The following is a 20,264-nucleotide window of genomic DNA, read 5'->3' on the forward strand; positions in this document are numbered from 1 at the left end:
GAGGATCTGAACAGCATTTTTTCAGACCTATCTTTTAAAAACTGCCATCACATAGAAAATCAACTTAATTACTTTTCATCTTCCTCTTCCCAAGAACTTTGGCAGACTTCAAAAATCAACACTACCTTTTAAAAATTCAGATTTGTCCAAATTGAAGAAATTCACAACTATATACTTATAGGTTCTATGCACAGCTCTAGAACAGAAGCTCCAAAAAATATTCCGGTCATTGCTGCTATCGGGAAATAAACATATATCCTCCTTTGGAACAATTTCCGCTCTGGTGGAAGTTATAGAAAAGTTAGCATATAGTTACAATATCAGAAAAATGAAACTTTATTAAAGTCAATCCAGGAAGCATGGATCAAGCCTGTTCGTGTGGTGGTGAATCAGGGAGAGGTAGCAATGGGGCAAAGAATGAGGTAAAAAGACACCCTCATTGGGGTTAGTCACTCTATAATCATTCTTCCAGAAAAAGCGAGACACGTCACAGTCCCCAGCCCGCCATGGCCACCCTTCGAGTTTTGATAAAGCAAACACACAGAGGCTAAAACCATAGCAGCTCTGCATCACTCTGCTCTGCTCCACTGATAAGAGGAAATGGGTCAGACGAGACCTCGTCCAACCAGAGGTGACTGACGTCATCACAGAGTAGTTTTATAATCACAAGCCAACTCTAGGGGAAATATAAACCATGTTCTAGATGACAAGCAAAACCTGATAATAATCCACTCCTTACGCATCCAACGTGCCAGACACTTTACATATGTGTTCTCCTCACAGTAACTCATTAGACAAGAACTGTTATCTCCATTTTATCATGAAAAACTGAGGCTCAGCAAGATGAGTGATTTGTGAGATCAGAAAGCTAATAAATAAAGAAGATGGAGGGTGAACCCAGGGCCAACTGGCTGCAAAGTTTCTCTTCTTTCCTGCTCTGAGCTGCTCATCAGCAACTGAATGAGACCACCGCAAGCAGAGTAAGTTGACACTATTACTTAAGGAGGCCCCGAAGCAAACTCCTGGGATGGCCTCCGAGAACCCAGACCCTAGCAACAGGAGCTAGGGTGAGTTTTCATTTTTTAAGAGATTTTGAGCAGATCTTAAATTTAAGAGACTGTTTCTTATAAAAATTCAAACTCAATCCTTTGGAAACTGTAACAATAGTAATAGCAACCATCAAGTAGAGCAATATTGTGCTAGGAATTTCCATGCACCCTCTCTACGCCTCACAAAATCTTTGCCAAATAGGTATTTTTATCCCCATTCTCCTGATGCAGAAATTGTCTCAGTGATCTGACTTCTTCAGACTCCCCAAAGGGGAAAAGCCACACCTTGAACCCATACTGGCCCAACTCCAAACCCTGCGTTCTTCCTACTAGTCTCGTCAAGTGGTCAAGAGCAGGGCCTCGGAGGGTAGACTGCCTGGGTTCAAATCCTGGCTCTGCCTCTTGCTAGCTGCATGGCCTGCGCAAGTTCCTTAACTTCTCCGTGCCTCAGTTTCCTCACTGGTATAACAAAGATAATGAAAGTATCTACCTCATAGGGTTATTAGAAGGATTAAATGAATCTATCTAAAGCACTTCAAATGGTGCCCAGCACACAGTAAGCACCATCTGTGTGAGCAATAATTATCAACACTGTTACTGAGTCATGTTGCAAAAAAGAACCTAGAGTTCTTAGTTACTATTGCACGATTGTTAACATTCTTTGCCTACAGTGAGGAAGGACTACCGTTCACACTACTTTTGGGGTCCCGTCTGCTCACAAAGTTAACAGGCTCTGGAGAATGCCAGAGCCTGATGCAAATGATCACGATCCAATGTCCTTAGGAGGTAAGCACGTCATTCGATCAGTTTGAAAAAAACCTGAGATATTAATAGCCTTGTGCAAACAAAGTGTTTATTATACCTCACGGCTTTTTCTAAAGTGGGTTACTATACTGTGCGTGTCTCCATCGTGGCGCCAGAGTTAGGATCAGTATTAAGGGGATTGTATGCTGTAAAATTCTGTACAACAGGGGCACAGTATAACTTTTTTTTTCAGTAGCACTTTTTGCAAGTCTAATTTAATAGACAGTCAGTTTTTTTGGCTGACCTCTTTATTTTACACACCCTTGGGCAACATGAGAATTGAAAGCTGAACTCTCTGTGTGTGTGTGTGTGCGTGTGTACATGTGCACACAGGCACATGCAGGTTTTGGGGTTAGGAAAAGGGGCAATTTCATTAACCCTCTTAGTGCTCTGCTCCCCACAATGATGGGAACCTCACTCTTCATTCTGAGTATTACTGTCCCTTAAGAAGCAGGCTTCGGCCATCGACCTTGAATTTTCACTGTAGGCCTTATGGGTGTGCACAGTTGAAAATCTTTTGCAGAGCTAATATATGTATATAAAATGGCCATTAAAAGTGGCTGGTGATTCACTCCTCCCTACGAAAATCGTAGTTTACTTATTTTTCTCCATAAGCATCAATTCACCCTTTCATCCTAAAATCTAAAAAATCATTTAATATTTACTATACAGCTTGAAGCCAAAACTAAAAGGATATCAATGACTTAGGATTTAGCCACTGTTTTGCATATCCTTGCAACTGATCTCTGAGATTTCATCACCTTTGACAAACTGGTTGTTGTCTAAATGCAAATTCAATGAGGCGTTCAAACCCAAATATTAAAGAAAGAGGTCAGAGAAAGCAGGAGGACAGATTTTATTTTACTCTCCTTCATCAAAGTTCTGCGAGAGTATTCTCTAGAGGTGGGAGCTCCCTTGTCAAGGCAGAGGTGACTTCAACTGAAGCCAGAGGCTCTCTCTACAAAAATGAATAGTGCCATCGATCCTCCTAAGGCCACAATCAGGAAATCAAAGGTTCCTTTGAAATCCACTGAGCTTATTTCACCTCAGCACATTCATCCTCTACTGATCAACAGGGACCCATCGGCAGACTGTATTCTACCAAGCTACCTGGTACCAACATTTGTGGCCTCACACCAGCCCCAGGTAAGAATTTCACATCTTTCTCCTGATGCTTCATGATGTATGAGCCGAGTGCATCACACTGCCTCTCAGTGAGTTATTTTTGCATAATTTTCTTAGTGGTCTGAAGCTAACAAATTAATCTTAAAAGTAACCTGGCATCTGCTTTCTCAGGTAACTCAGTACTGGGCTCTTCCTTTTGGAGGAATCAAAGGCTTTAGAAGTCAAACTAAGAGATGACAAGGAAGGAAGGGAACTAAGAGATGTTGATGGCCCATTCTCCTTCTGTCAGTTACATACGTTGTTTCATCTTACCCTCATAATAAACACCAAGTGAGTCAGAATTATTAAGAAAACGTAGGTCACGATGCCCACACCACTGAACACTACACCATGCTGTCTCATAAAAATTGTGAACACAGATGTCATCATCAAATCCCAGGATATTAGTGCACACACTGAAACACAAGGAAGGTAGTTCTAACATAAATAAAAGAAAACTTTGTGCATACTAATTAACCAAACTTGCTCCTATCTCAATCTGATGGATTCAGATATCCCTGCATAAATATTGTTGGGTTCAAAGGAATCTCTCTCTCTCTCTTTTGTTTTTTTTTTTTTGGTGAGGAAGATTGGCCCTGAGCTAATATCTGCTGCCAATCTTCCTGTTTTTTGCTTGAGGCAGATTGTCCCTTAGCTAACAGCCATGCCAATCTTCCTCTATTTTTCGTATGTGGGATGCCACCACAACATGGTTTGATGAGGGGTGTATTGGTCTGCATCTGGGGTCCAAACCCACGAACGCTGGGCTGCCAAAGCAGAGTACATGAACTTAACCACTACACCACCAGGCTGGCCCGAAAGAAATCTCTTGATTCTTGATTCAAGTAGATAGCCCTGCCCCTTGGAATTATGTGCCTGCCCATGCAAGGAGTCCAATCAAGATGGCAGGCTGCCCCCAAAGTCTCACAACTCCCTTTCTGGAAGGAATGAATTCTGGGGCCTTTCTCTGGATTCTCCAGATTTCGCTCTAAGAGTACCTTGCATATATCTCTATGAGTAGAAAGATTGTTCTGTTGAGATGCCACTTACACGTCTGTTTCTCTACCAGACACTGAGCAGCTAGAAGGTGGAGGCTGAGTCTGATTTATATGTTTGGCTGGCACTAATTATGGTGCTGACACCAGGAGGTGCTCACTCAGAGTTTGCTGTCTTCTACTCTACACAGAGGGTTTAATGTAGTGGATTAAAAACAGCTGCAACTTCTTTAACATTCCTCCCATCAAGAGATGGGGTCTACTTCCCTTCCCTTTGAATCTGGGCTAGCCTACAGCTGATTTGATCAATAGAATAAGGTGCAACTGATAGTCTGCCAGTTCTGGGCTTAGTCTTTAAGAGGAATGGCAGCCTCTGCCTTGGACACTTGGCCCCTGAGTGTTATGTAAGAAGCTTGACTACTCTTCTGGGAAGACCACAGGGAAACACCCTGAGACTCCCTGGAGTGGACAAGGAGCTCAATGAATCCAGCCTACTATTCATCCCACCCAAGCCCCAGGCAGATGAGCAGTCATCAAAGGTCCTCCAGACCAGCCCAGTTGCCACCTGAATACCACCAAGTGACCCCAGTCAAAGCTACATGGAGTAGGAGAGCAACCCAGCCCTGCCCAAGTCTCTGATTCCCCAAATCATGACATGTAATAAAATGGTTATTTAAGGCCACAAAACTTTGGAGTAGGTTGTTATTCAGTGAATCAATCATCGAAACAGTTACAAAGGTACAAATCTTATTATCCTAGAGATGGTAAAGTTTCAAATGAGCAATAAGTATGAAAAGGGTGTGAGCTGGTAAGAGGAAGTCAGAAATATCTGAGAGCTCCAAGGTCCTCTGAGGTTAGCACATTCTAAACATAAGTATTCTTTGGTGGTCCTATGGGGCCGTGAGGTCATGGGTGCCCTTAATAAGTTATTAATTTCTCAGAGCTTCATTTCCTCACTGTAAAATTGAGGATTTACCCCACTCCAAGACGGTGGGTGTCCTTGCTCATGTTGGTGATATTTAGTTTGAAGATGATTCTCCTTTCCTCTTTTCTCCCTCTGATAACTCTGAGCATGATTTTAATCATAAACACAAGAGCAACTCAATCAAAGAAAGATGTATTCAATTTTGCAAATAGGCTGAGAGCTACACTAAATATTGTAGGTTCAGAGGCACTTCCAGAGCCCTGGAGCTGGTCTGAGCAGATTCCATAAAATCTGCCTTTGGCATAAGCATTAAAAACATGGTGAGGGTCATTCCTATTTGGAAAAAGCTCAAGTTTCATCTCTTTTTCCTCCTTTTTCCTTTCATCTATCAGAGGGCCTTATCCCTCTCATATTTCCTCCAATATTGATGTACATTTGAAGTCATACTGTGATCACACCAGTATACACTATACAGAGTCTGTTAACATAACAAAAGTCAGAGATAGCAGGAGAGCAGTAAGGTTTTGTTTTACTACCATTCATCAAAGTTCTGACAGTCTATTCTGTAGAAAGGGGAGGGTAGCAAGAACTTTGAGTTCTCTTGCCAAGCTAAACGCGACTTCCACAGAAGCTCGGGTGTCCTGACTCTCCCAGGCAGGGAAAATCAACAGATGCACAGCCCTGGACAAGACAAACTTGAACTCACTCACAGAAATGCTACCTTAGGTCCTTATAGCCTGGTATTCTGACTCTAGAAAGAGTATCTATATACATTTTAAAGGACAAAATGACCCCAAAAGCCTCAGATGCCTTAAATCTGTGATTCTCAATGAAGAATGGAGAATGATCACATATGAATCATGAGGAGAACTTTTTCAAACCACATCTGTGCAGAGGCAGTATTTTTCCTCTCCAGAGAGAATCAGAATCTCCAGGAAGGGGACCATGGTCAGTGCTTGTCAAAGCTCCCCCAGGCCTTTCATACTTAGGGGAACGTCTACACTCACATGTGAGCTTGCATACACATACACACACTCCCTACTTAAAATCAATGGCCTGGGGAATCCTAATAAATCATCCATACAACCACCTAAACATCCTGAGAACTTAGTCATAGTCATCCTACCTCCTCCAGGGAGTTGAAAGTCAACTGTGTGCCAAGTAATACAGTAATCAAACGGCATCCAGAGCCACCCCTGATGGCCTAGCTGTTAAAGTTCAGTGCGTTCCTCTTCAGTGGCCCAGGTTTGGTTCCTGGGTGCAGAACCATAGCACTCATCTGTGAGTAGCCATGCTGTGGTGGCGGCTCACACAGAAGACTAGAAGGACTTACAACTAGAATATAAAATTATGTACTGGGGCTTTGGGGAGGGGAAAAAAAAAGAGAGAGAGGGAGATTGGCAACAGATGTTAGCTCAGAGCAAATCTTTCTGAGAAAAAATAAATAAATGAAAACAAATTAAAAATTTAAAAAAAGAAAAGGGCATCCAAAACTCCAGAGGCAGTGTTCTTCTGAAGAGCTGAGATTTCCAAATAGCTGAAGAGCTGCCCATTTAAGTACCAAGCTTTTTTTCTTTTCCCAGCAATTTTGCATATAAAACTTCTAAAATTCATTGCATGGGTTCAGCTTCCTAAATATAATTTAGCCTCGCCTTCACAATTCAAGGCTCTTGTCACAAGCATCAATTTCTGTACTGAGGCTAGAAGAGGGAGTTTATTACTGAAGACTACAAGGACCTACAAATGGCAGCTGAAGGCAAGTGGAAAGTTGGGGAACCACAAGTCAACATGGGACTCCAAATAAAGAGGCCACAAGCAGATGTCAGAAGGGTAGTAAGGAGAAAAAGAGTGACTTGACTATAAACAGGCTAAGATTTAGGAGAATGGTCCCTAATACGCATTGCATTCTGTGACTTGGTTTTCGGGCCTAGCACCACTGTGGTGCAGGGGCCAAAATCTCAAGTCTAACAGGACATCTGCTGCTCTCAGACTGTCTTCCTCCAACCCTCCTCTTCCAATTCAGTGCTTCTAATTTCTTGTGGCCCTGGAGATAACCAAGCTAGTCAGAAGTGGATAAAGGGCCAAAGGCTGCCTTTCTGGTAAGTCAGCTGTGTGTGTGCGTTGTGTGTTCTGTTAGGGTGGTGAGGGATCTCTTTGACTTACTTCCTGGACCTTGGCTGGGTTTCAGGAGGTTAGATTGCTGCCTAGCTGAGCTCCAGATAGATAAGGAGTTGTTAGTCTTCCTTATTTTCCCTCTAAAACTACCTCCTTCCGGATTCCTGTGTTCAGTGACAGTGAACAAGCCCAAGCTCATTTTCTTCATACTTTAAGCTTCTATCTTGGGCAGTGTCTTTTCCAACGTGAGGACTCTAATCTGTGTAGATATTGTTTCTCCTGTCATGGGGCAGCTGGCGCTGCAGTAACCTCGGAGAAGGGACACGCCCACTAAGAACTCACTACGGTCCTCTAAATTACCAGCCTTCAGGAACACATCCTTCCCCCAGAAATGACACAGCCTCTGGGAGAAGGCAAGTCATCAGTAGTCCTGTTATCAGAGGCCACTCCTCAGAGCATAAGGTCAGGCCAAAGAACAACAGTGATGTGGTGGCTGACATTACAGGCAACAAAAACTAAGAGACTTTGCCTTCCGTGTGCTGAAGTCATAGAATTGAAACAGGGCCAAGAAGGACAATCAGTGATGCTGTCATCTGTACAGAGAGACATGTAAGAGTGATTTAATTGAAAAAGAAGTAAAGAGGGGAGATGTAATCATGTTTTTGCTTTTGCTTTTTTAAAATCATCTTGCAATCTATCTGGTTACCTTCAATCCAACTTCTTTTTCAAAGAAACCAGTCTTTGCTTTCCCTCCAAGTAACACTCCACCCTCTGGACGGCCTAGTTTCTCTTATTTTTCTTCGATTCTGGCTGATACTGAGGCAAAGAGCAAGAGATTGATTGGCTATGAACAGCATGGTACATGATGAGGAAAGGGTGCTTGGGAGTGAGAGCTGGAGTGGTGTTCCAGCCCTGCCACCTCCTAGCTGTGTGACCCTGGCCAAGTGCCTTAATTTCTGTATGCTTCAGCATCTTTCTCAGCAAAATGGAGAAAGAATACAGTAGTGGAAAGAATATTTCAAATTGGTGACAGTGGTCCAAAGGTATAAACTGCCAGTTGTACGGTGAATAAGCCCTAGGGATGTCATGTACAGCATCGTGACTATAGTTAACAACAGTGTATTGTAGATTTGAAAGCTGCTGGGAGAGTAGATCTTAAAAGTTCTCATCACTAGAAAAAAAACTGTAGGGGCCAGTCCAGTGCATAGTGCTTAAGTTTGTATGCTCCGCTTCAGCGGCCAGGGATTCACTGGTTAGGATCCCGGGTGGAGACCTGCACACCACTCATCAAGATATGCCGTGGCAGCATCCCACATAGAAGAACTAGAAGGACTTACAACTAGGATATACAACTCTGTACTAGGGCTTTGGGGAGAAAAAAAAAAAAAAGAGGAAGATTGGCAACAGATGTTAGCTCAAGGCCAATCTTCCTCGCTAAAAAAAGCATATCTTTAAAAAAACAAGTGTAACTATGTGAGGTGATGGATGTTAATTAAACTTGTGGTAATCATTTCACAATATAAATATACATCAAATCTTTATATTGTACATCTTAAACTAATACAATGTTATGTGCCAATTATATCTCAATAAATATGAGGAAGAAAAGGATACCTCAGCATACAAACTTCACAATACAGCTGTGAGTATTAACTGAAATAATACTTAGGAAGTGCTGAACAGAAGGTCTCCACACAGGAAGCCAACTGTCTGACGCTCTCCTGGATGACGGAGAGCAATGGCCAGCCTGTCAGCCTCTGCACTGCCCTCAGGGTGCTCCCAAAACGCACTTTAAGATTTGAAGGTCCCTCAGGAGAGGTCATTGAGGACTCATTTTAATAAGTAAGAATTATTTTTCACAAATACACATATAAACTAGTCTTTGAAAATTGTTTTAAAAACGTTAAACGTATTCTCTGAGCTCTCACATACAACAGTTATTTGTATAGTAATTCTCCATTTTCATAATAAGAGGTTCCTGTATACAGAGGTTAATTGATTTCTTTCCCTCCAGTAAGTCCACTCTTTAGTTGTATTGTCATACACACCTACTTAACACTGTGGCTCTTGGGGTCTGTTCTTAATCTTCTTTTGTCTCCCTCTACACACTCTCCCCAGGGGCCAACCTTCTCCTCAATCTCTCCTCACCTCCAGGCACTGAGCGCCATCCATCTGGTGCCCTCAACAGGCCCCTTCAATACTCTGTCTTTGCATAGGCTGCTCCTTCTGCCAAGAGTGACCATCCCTCATCCTGCTTTAACAGACACTTCTCAAGGCCCCATTCAAATGTCAACCCTTTAGGGAAATCTTTCCAGCTCTGCCCTCTATGCTTGCACACACTGTTCATACGACACTACAATGCATGTACAGGTCCGCCTCCCTCCCCACACTCAGGGCTTTTAGAGCAGTACTTGACTGTGCGTAAGAATCACTAGAGATCGCGTTCCACATAAGACGTTCAAAGACGCATGAAGATCCTGGAGATCTTGAAGGTGCATAAGAATCACCTGGAGATCGTCTGATGGAGACACCTGATGCGTCTGGGATGGGGCCTAAGATTCTGCATTTCTCACAGCTCTTAGGTGATGCTGATGCTACTGCCCTTAGACTCCACTTCAGTAACAGGCTTTTAAGAACATCTTTGAAATCTCAATAACTTGGGACTTCATCATCATCATCACCATTCACACGGCAGCCCAGCAACTGTACTTAGGATGATGAGAGAGATGTCAGTGCTGCCTGAAATAATGGAGGACAGAGGTGGACAGAGGATGTGGGTGTGTGTGTGTGAAGTAAGGGATGTGGCCTGGAGAGAGCAGGTAGACTCAGACAGGAAAAGAAGACAGGTTCGTGAAGAGGTGGGAGGTAGCAAATAGAGAAAGAAAAAACAGTGAAAGGGAGAGAAGACAATAGGAAGAAAGAAAAGGAGAAAAGGTGGGCCACAAGATGAGAAAAGCAAGGTCAGCTGACTTCTCTTCTTAGCATGGAATTGGGCCTACATCATCTGACTTTCCAGAATCGGGGGTGGATTTCAGGACTAAAGCCCTCCCAAGGGTGTGTACTTCAGCCATTGATGCCACTTAAGAAGTGTGCTCAGAGCTTCACAATTTCATTCTAAAGGTTCTTCCTTCCTTCCTGAGTGAGTGAGAAATGAGTGGTCATTGTAGGAATAATAACAAATGAGGGCCTATATCATGATCATGAACATACAGAATGCTTTCTATCAGTTTAGGAAATCTAAGACAGTAGAAAGTCTTTTATCCTAAGATTTCAAACTGATTTCCTGTTAAAACAACCCAAACAAAAGTTACCTGATACAATTCAATCCGTTGTTCGGGCACTCTGGCTTTGGGGTTCTGTAAACGAAAGACTCTGAACTCTGCTTTCACCAAATTGGAAGCATTCTTCTCCATCGCTGAGACGTCAAATCGGACAATTCTGAAGTAGGGTCTGTAGAAAGTAGGCGGGATGGCATCTGTAAAAAGTTAGGGCAATCATTGAAAATGATAAAATCCATTGTTCTCTCAAAAAAGACCATGCAGCATGAGATAGTCTCAAGAAACCATAAGGGAAATGTCTACAGAATGATTTCATTTCCAATGCCCAATTTAACACCATTATCTATTTAACCAGAAAAAGAAACAAACATGTGCATTTGGTTACAGAGGTAGCAGATTAAGAGAGATTAACAAACCACTTCCAACTCCATTTGAGGGCAAGCAGTTAACTCTATCCTTTGAAAAGTTGACAGGGGGGTGGAAAACTCTAGATGGTTATGAATTGGAACAAGCTCATGAGGATCGATGGCTGGAGAGAGCTGATGGGCTTGCACACACTTTAATCAGATGTGCCAAGAAAACAGCTCCTAATGGCAAGCAGTGTGCCCATGATTTTTTTTCCTTGAAACATTGGCATCCAAATACTCTACTCTATCCAGGTTCATGTATTGTAGCTTTTTTGGCCTTGACATTTTGGATTTTCACACACATATGACCAAACACACCCTGTAATCAAGTTAGGGTGAGGGGATTTGAATAAAAAAAACTATAGCCACACACAAGCTACACCAGGTCCAGTCTTAAGATTCTATTCAGGATAACGTCCATTGGTAGGAGGAAATCCTGGCTAATGAAGAGAAAGAATCAGCCCAAATTCCTTCAGTTCTGAGCCATGTAAAATTCAGAGATGCAGACAGTACACAACAATTTCACGCTCACGGGTTGTTAGAGTTTATAATCTGCCATTGCCTTTCAATATGCAATTTATTCTACACCAAAACCAAAGCAGGTCCTAATTCTACCCCCGGGCTTCATATACAACCCCCATTTATTGAGCACCTACACCCGGCAGGCCACTTGTTACAGGTATATTTCTACAATTCTCTTCCACAGTCTCCTGCAAGCTTACTTTCATAATTCCAGAATGCTCCCTCCAACCCTGGTGGCACCATTACTTTCTACCCTCTCCTCAATTATGTAGCTTCATTACCACATAATCATTGTTTATGGCTCTTTGCAAATGTTTTTATTACTTCTGAATTATGTTTGTTTATTTTGTTTGCCCCCAGGAAATTTTAAGATTTTTGAGGGTGGAGACCATACTTGCCAGGTCTTTCTTTTTCCCCACATCCCTAGGACAGGGCTCTGTGCACATGGAGTTCACCAAATATCCACTGTTTGCATAGCTGGTCATCAATGGGAGTCTTGAAAGACTCAGGCATCTGGCTATTGGCAAGACTAACTTATTAAATAAATGAGCCATCTTGCCGATCTTAAAATAGAAATAAATACCTTTCATGATTTCTTGGGAAATCCACGCCCTGACGATTGCACTGAAAAAAAGGCTAGGAACACACCAAGATTTCCTCATCATCAGAGTTCTGCACTTTCATCCCCCATAAGGACGTTCCCCGGTCCCTTTTTCCACGTCCTGTGACTCTCTGAAAGCAGCTCATGGGGACACGGTGAATTCCAAGCCACACTCTGCCCCATGACCGCTCATAAACCACCGTTATGAATTGAGGCCTTGTAGCTCGTGACCCAGAAGCCTCAGAAACAAACAAACAAACAAACAAAAAAACCCCAAAAATCTAAAGCATCCAGGGTTCAGAGAAAAGAAAGTATTTATGCAGATACGGTGATGGCCCGCTGCGTGGCTACTTGAAGGAGCTGGTGGACAGTTTTCAGGCGGGCCAACCTTCATACAAGCAGAAAGGTTTTTGGAGCCCCCTAGCACGGCAATTTAAAACCGTAGCCGCTGAGAAAAAAATCGATCTTTCTCTCCTCCGGAACATGCCCACCCCAGGTGACTGGACGGGCTGGTACTAGCCTGATCAGCTCAGCTGAAATCAGGCTGGATGCCCAGGCGGAGAAGCCTGGGCAAAGCTGGGACCAGACTCTCTGGCTCTGAGCCCTCTAGTTTGGCCAGAACCTTCCACAGGCCTAGTGGCTGCATTCATCTTTGCATGGCCTCCCCCTCAGACAGCAGAAGCTTCAAACACGATTTGAAAGAGCATCCTGAGAGGGCAAAGCTAATTCAGTGTGTTTCCTGTCATTAGGAAGAGTAAACATCTCGTTGATTTTTCCCCTTCCCCTCCAGTGGAACCGCCATAGGCCTGTTCTACATCCACAAACACCCATCTTTCACACCCACCCGCCCCAATCTTATCGTTCCATCAAGTTTGTAAATAAGTGCTCTTGAGATTTATTTTTATTCTCTTTTGTGTTTATTAAACTTAGAACAATTTTTTTCCCTTTCTGGTCTTCTGCCCATACACACTCTTTCTTTTTATGGCCGCTTCGGACCACGAGGTCAATTTTGTTTCCACTTCTTCTAAGCAAATCATCCAATGATCCTGTCCTAGGCTTTCGAGCTTTGAAGGGGCGCTTGCAAATATTTACAGGAGTAGCTCGATAGTTAAGTGCAGTTCTGCTCTGCTCCCTATACGTTGGCAAACAGCCCTCCTCCCCTCTGGCCATTATAACCATTTCAGCTGTTTATATTTCAACTGTCTGATAACACAAATCCACATTTTTGGTTCTTGTTTTATAAGTAGAAGCAGTTAATGCATGAGCAGCCCCCATCAGCAGCTCTGCTTTGGTCTTCTAACCACAGTGAAGTGGCCAGGCCAGGAGGAACAGCAGCCTTCCCCAACCCCCTGCTCCAGCCCACAGCAGCGGGAGCTTGCTCCATAAAGACCATTGACCAAGAACTGACTACAACTTCCAAGGGTTGGTCCCAGCTGTCCTCTGCTGTCATCTGCTATGGGTCACCAACCCCCTGCCTGGCTGAGGAACTTGAGCAACTTGCCAAATGTTTCTGCATTTGGGAAAAAAAAAATCACAGCAAATTGCTCTGGCCTAGTCTGTGATCCTGCCCTTACCTCATAAAAGCTTTTGGATGAACCATGTAGGAAGATCTGAGAGTGGCCCATCTATACCCAGCTGGACACGGCAGGCTGGCGCCCTGGGCTCAGGGTACCAGGGAGCCAGGGTAGGTCTTTAATGGCTTGTGCAGTACTGATCCACCCACTTAGCTTTGGAGGGATGGAGCTTTTTCCTCTGCCCTCTCCAAGAACCCGTTTTCCCCTTTGGAATGGGAGTTCTCTCTAAAGTCCTCTGTAATTCCAACCCCAGTTCCTATCCCATCGCCAGGTGGTCAGGTTCTTGTGCTTGACCTTTGCCAACTTACCCACACTCACACCCTGGCTGGCTCCTTCCTCTCCATTTCTGACCCAGTTTTTTTGGTTCAACCCGATCGATTTTCCCTGAACCCTTTGGACATCTGACTACCAGGCCGGTTCTGCTCCTCCTCCCACGCTCTCTCATGTGCCTTCCTCTCAGGCAAAATGCTGCACACAGGAGATTCCAGAACATCAAGTGAGCGCTGTTCCTCTCACTTCAACCGTGGCCACATGTCCCTGCTGAATCAAACTTTGGGGAATGGACAGATGGAAAAAAATGAGGAAATCTAACTAGTTTTTAATTTACCAAGTAACAGTGTACAGAAAGCCTAGTTACAGCACTTACTCACAAGCTATTTTATTAGCATTATATGTTGACTTGGTATCTGTTCCAAATAATTTATTAGCTCATTGCCTATTGTCTTCTCCCTCTGTAAATACCTTGAGCTCAGGAATCTTTACTTACAGTTGTGTAGTTCTCCGCAGCCCAGGGCTGGCTTCACGGGCCTGTGACCAGTGCAGATGCACGGGGTCCCCATGCTCAGATAAGCCTTACACTTGAGTTTCATGCTCTACCGTCACCATTTTGAAATCCTTAATCATTTCATTTTTGAATGTAGGCTCTGTAAGTGAAGTCTGATGAGACAATGGAGCATGCCCAGGGGGCGTGGAGATTTGGGGCATGTGCTGTCCTATTTCCATGAGCTATTGGCCTCCCTAGGATTGGTTCTCACGCCCTACCCCTTGCCCTCTGGTGCCCCCAGCCTCACCTGGCAGAGTCAGATCAGACACACACACCTGAACCATCTCAGGGCAGGGCATAGCTGTTCCCACCTGCAGCTGGCAGTGCCACAGTGCATTCAGAGGGCAACTCAGTAGGAGCATGCCTCTCACCCACTCTTGATCCAGGTACCAGGCACATCCTAGTGCAGAGGGTGCAATCCTATGGGTTGGAGTGACGGTCCTATGGGAAGAGAGATGCCAGGTTCAACATGACATCAGTCCAGTGGCTGGTGGCAGGGGGAACCCAGGACCTAGTGGACTGCACACTTCAAGTTATAGGGCAGGGCCCTAGATGTCTGTGAGAGTCTGCTCCTACTCTGGGAGTATCCCCATACCCAGAGGAACGCGACATCAAAGAGCACATCAAAAACAGCATGACAGGTCGAGAGAGAGACAGAAACCACGGAACAAAGGGAAAAGCTTTATATTTTAGAATCTTCAACAGTACATTTTTCTTGCTTTTTGAACAAGAAGCCCCACATTTTCATTTTGGAAAAGGGTCCCACAAATTCTGTAGTTAGCAGTCACATACAGCTATAGGATTTTAAGGCTATCTGAATTTTAATCCCAAATCAACCAGTCCTAGCTATGTGGCAAGAGGAACATTATTATGGTCTTCTGAGGTTGTTTCTTCATCTATACAATGAGGTTAATAATTTCCTACCTCATATGTATTGAATTGTGTTGTCAGGACTACATATGCAAGCAGACGGAAAGCTCGAGCACTGGGTCCAGCACAAATTTCCCCTGAGAAAGGTCCCTTCCTTGTCTCCCTTCCCATCCTGCAACAATGCTGCCAAGTGGTCCTTGGACCCTCCTCGAGTGTCCCCAGGGAGAGAGAACTCTCTTATTGCCTAACTTAATTAGAAGAGGAGAGGAAAAGGCGCAGGAGCAGCTAAGTGTACTGGGGCAGTTTATAAAGGACTCTATATACTCGGATTCCTCCCCCTGCAGAGAGGAATTACAGTCACCAACGTTCTCACAGACTCCCCACCACCATCCTGTAATATTACACCTGTTTTACTAAATTCTGGCCACCAGAAAGGGCGATAAGAGAATCCTATCTTCCCACCAAATATCTCTGCATCAAGCAATTCCACCTTCCGCTACGATGCTCCTAGTAGGACAACTTAAAAAAAATGAAAACGAAGGAAAGGTCTTATAACACCACCAATATGAGAGGAGCCCTAACAGAGAGTGTGGACTTGGAGCCTGGAAGAAATCCTGCAAGGATGTCCAGAGCTCAGCCTTTAGGAAGGCAATGCGTCAACCATCTACTTGTTGTTTATTCCCTCCTAGGTTGCTTACACCACAAAACTGGCAGAAAAAATGGTGCAGGACCGACACTGGAATTTTGGGTCAAGGATCTCCGGGTATTTGTTGTCTTTGCTAAAGCAGTGGTTCTCAAGGTGTGGTCCTAGACCCACAACATCTGCCTCACCTGGGAACCTGTGACAGCCACGAACTATCCAGTGGAAGCTGATGCCCCATTGAAGGATGAGAACCACTGTGCTAAAAGGTACTAGTTGACTCCTAGCTGGTGAGACTAGTGCTATTTAACAGAACAAGCAGATTAGCAGAAGCCAGGGAATAAGAAGAAAGAGACCTTAGCTTCTAACAGCAGTTTTCTTGGAGGCAGCACTGACCAGAACCACCAAGGGAAACCGGGCTCTGGTCTCAGTGTTCTTGAGGGATTTCCAGGATAAGCCAGGTCAGCAGTTGAAAGTGAAAGGCAGAAGGTGTGGGTAGGAAAGGGCTGGTTAGAGGCCAGGGGGTTGTGTTTGTCTTCCTGCCTGAGGCACTCACCCTGTACCTGAACTTTGAGTCCAAGCTAGTCTCCCTTCTAGGGGAAAAGTTGCAAGAGGCTCACAGGGCAGTCCAGACTCCCATAGATGAGCACGGATGTATGGATCCTATACAGCAGGGTTTCTCAAAGGGTGGGCATGGGGTAGGGCCCCATGGTCTGCATTTTAACAAACTCTCCTTGGGTGAGTCTTATGTGCCCCAAGTTTTAGAACCACTGACATAAACCGTGGAAGAAAAGAAATCCACAAGGATGGAAAGACAAAGAGCATCTATGATAGACTTTTTAATTAATTAATTAATTAATTTTTATTTATTTATTTATTTATTGGTGATGACAATCAGCCCTGAGCTAATATCTGTTGCCAATCGTCCTCTTTTTTTGCTGAGGAAAATCAGACCTGAGCTAGCATCTGTGCCCATCTTCCTCCACTTTGTATATGGGATGCCACCAGAGCACAGTTGATAAGTGGTGCATAGGTCCGCGCCCAGGATCCAAAGCCACAACCCTGGGTTGCCCAAGCAGAGCACGTGAAATTAACCACTATGCCACCAGGCCGGCCCCAGACTTTTTCATTTTTTGAAAGCACTCGTCACCTTATAACATACTATACAACTGACTTATTTACTTAGTCTACTGTTTATTATTATCTGTCTTTTACTGCTAGAATGTCAACTCCATAAAGGGATCTATGTCTGTCTTGTTCAATAAAGTATCCAAAGGATCTAGGAAAGGACACAAACATAGTAGCAGCTCAATAAATATTTTTGAATAATTAATAAAAAAAAGAGAAGCATCTAAACTTTTGATCAGGCATTACACACAGAAAAAAGTGTAAGATGAAGAAATCGCAGCAACACGAGAGCTCTGAGGCTCTTACAATGGAAAAATAAAATTCCTCTGTGATTTGCACTAATTATCTACCTTGATTGTACATTTCAAACTCACAAACTTTGAAAATACTGATGCCTGGGAACCAGCCCCTGCAAGTCGGTTTAACTGGACTGAGGTGGACTTTCCTTAGCTCCTCAGATGATTCTCATGCACAGGCAGGACGGAGAACCCCTCACGGAAAGAAAGCTTGAAGAAGAGACAACTTAGAGGCATCAAACCCCTTAAGAGATTCCAAATATTTCAGGGGCTTGCATAAGGAAAGTCCTTACTTTCCATAGAGTCAGGGAGTCATATTTTGGCTCAATATATAAAGAATTTTCCAATAATTTAGAAGAGTTAAAAAAAAAGAAGGAATGCACTGTCCTTCAAGGTGGGGGTTGGGAGTTGTCACCTCATTGGAAGAATTCATGTAGTTGGGAGATGCACCTTGTCCCAAAAGATGCAGCGGGGTGTCCTGAATCTGGTGGCGGGTTGAGTTAGATGGCCACTCACATCACTTGCAGCTCTGCCATTACATCAATGTCATTTTGATGCTCTCCACGGATGGAGCCTCCCAAAATTGCTTTTCTCCCCTAAATCCTAGGTTAGATGATTGTCACTCACCAGCCACATCAGAATCACCTGGGGGACTTACTAATATTCTTATTAACCGGCTCCATTCCACACCTACTGGGCGACTTCCCAGGAGATTCTGTTTTACACTCAGGTTTACTCACTTCTGCCCTAGACTAGGGTGTAACCACAATAACCTTGGCTAGGCTTCCCTTCCCACTACTCAGAGTCATGAACTAGCTAGGGATGATATAAAATATGTCCATCCCACCATGCCCACCCCAAAAAGAACAGCCTGGTCTCACTGTAGACTCAGAATTCTACTTCATGACCCCTCCCGTTTTATAAGCACTTTCTATACTTCCTTTCTGCAAAAGTGTTTTTTATCCTCCTTTCAAAGATCAAGAAGTTAAGAGCAAAGGAAGTGAAATAGTTTTTAGCTAAGGTCAAGGTGAGGCTGGCCCAGCAATCAAAAGCTCTGGCTTATCTCTAATGTCCTGCCTTCTGCAGGAGCCCCCAGAATCAGAGGCATTAACACCACTCCAGACAGAAGAACCAACATCTACCCTGGAGCATTGTTGCAAAAATGGGCACAAAGAAGTGGCCGTTCCTCAACTGGAGATCTGCTTGACCTTGCAATAAAGCTCAAGAACGTTAACGCAAGGCCCAGTATCTTCACTGATGCTCCTTAAAAGAACAGACCTGATTTGGAAATCTGGGGGGTTGCTCAGTGTGAAAGTTCCCCCATAAGAGGCATCTTGCTAATACCAGTATTGCCCAGGATCCTTTGGACCCCCTTCTGACATACCTAGTGCCCCCAACTCCAGTGGCATCCACTGGCTCTTATCCCCAAGCTCCTCGAATGAACAGAACAAACTCTTCATCCCCCTTCCAAAAATGACTGCACGTTTCCTGTAGCTCTATAGTAACTGGCATGAACTTTTGACAGCCTTAATGAGAGCACTGGTCTCTCATTCTTGACATCCCCAGCTTTAAGGGAAGTAGTTTGGGGTTCATTAGACATCCCTCAGTGTGCAGCAAGACAAGTAACCCACCAAATGGTTGGAGGGCAGTCAACTAGCTTCTATTTGTGTGTGCGCAGACACCGCCAGCAAGAAACCAAGACAATTGCGTTTTGGGGTTTTCTGAAATTTGTCTTGGCACACTGGATATGGATTTTATTTCACTACCACATCCCAAACACTGCTGACATTCAAGTCACAGCAATTTAACACAAAATGACTGAGGAATAAACAGCGCATCAGCAGTGGGTTCTGATTTTCTCTCCGGCCATCCCTTCTATTAAATGTAACCCAGCACCAGAGCATCTGCAATTTTAAGTGGGAGTCTCCAAGAGGGGGATGGTGTCAAACTTGACATGCTGTTGGCAAGTGTGAGTCTAATTGTGTCAGCATCAGCTTATGTGACTTGGCCTTCGTCTAACTGCTATTTGAGACTGTGCATACTGTCAGCATGAGTGTTTGGGCCTCTTCTTACACGGGGCAAAAAAAAGTAAAATAACAGTGGTGCTGGCCCAAGGTGGTTGGTTTTCTTGAACTGTGACACACGAGATTTCTAGTTTCTACTCCAAAGTTTCCATCACGCTCATAAAACCCCACCTACAGGGAGATACCTATTTCATTTCAATTCCGCTACGTTTCTCACCATGCTCTGGACTGTGCAGGAGAATTGTGTAGGGTGTACTGGATTTTAGCAGTAAAATCTTTGGTTGCAGAAAGAGGCAGGCCGACTATTGCTGCTAAGAGGCCAATGGCTAACCTAGAGGAGGGTCAGAGACAACAAGCATGGAGGAGAGCGCCTGGACCCACTTTCATGGGCAAGTGGACAACGAATGTGACATATCCCTTTGAACAGTCTCACAGTGGCAGGCTATCCTCATGATTGGAACAGACAATTGAAGCTCTCTTCTCTGCCATCATCTCATTCTTTAAAGCACATAAAACTCTCTTGATTTTTTTTTCTTTTTCTTTCTCCCTTCTTATCCTCTCTCCTTTTTCTCCATTTTCTTTCTCTCCTCTTTTTCTTTTTTCACTTCAATCTGTGCTTTTTTTCTCTATAATATCCAGGGGGCAAAGTAGCCATGATTCTGGTCCACTAATGATGTTTAAAGAGGTCAATGATCCCACGACACTGATATCCATACAATTATTCTAGAATTCAGCAATGGCTCCCAACAAGGTCAACAGAAAGAAGGCAATATGCGTTGATTCCATTAACAAATTAAACTTGGAAATTTAGGATCTCATCCTTAATCTCTTAACGGATTAGAAGCACACTTTATTTTTAGTGTCTCTTTACAGACTGAGAAACTGAGGAGTAAAATCTTTCCAAGATTACACCAAACATTGCCAAAATAAGGATTAAAATGCACAACCTTGGACATTCTTGCTCATCCCTGCAAAGAGAGCACTCTTATCCCAGAACAAACAAACCTCAGCATTCTCCTTTCCAGAAACTACTGCATTTGCCCTGCAGC

At 43.9% G+C, this 20,264-nt stretch overlaps 1 protein-coding gene across 3 annotated transcripts in view; it reads right to left on the reverse strand.

Moving 5' to 3' along the window:
• The window catches only part of TGFB2 (transforming growth factor beta 2), an 84,645-nt gene that overhangs the window by 22,052 nt on the left and 42,329 nt on the right, over positions 1 to 20,264 (reverse strand). For all 3 annotated transcript variants that reach the window (XM_001489351.6, XM_003364564.5, XM_005608026.4), the window contains one exon: positions 10,364 to 10,527. In XM_001489351.6, coding sequence (XP_001489401.1) covers positions 10,364 to 10,527 — 164 coding nt within the window. The remainder of the gene's footprint in view (positions 1 to 10,363; positions 10,528 to 20,264) is intronic.

The sequence above is a fragment of the Equus caballus genome, chromosome 30 (assembly GCF_041296265.1).
Source record: "Equus caballus isolate H_3958 breed thoroughbred chromosome 30, TB-T2T, whole genome shotgun sequence".
Classification (NCBI taxonomy): domain Eukaryota; kingdom Metazoa; phylum Chordata; class Mammalia; order Perissodactyla; family Equidae; genus Equus; species Equus caballus.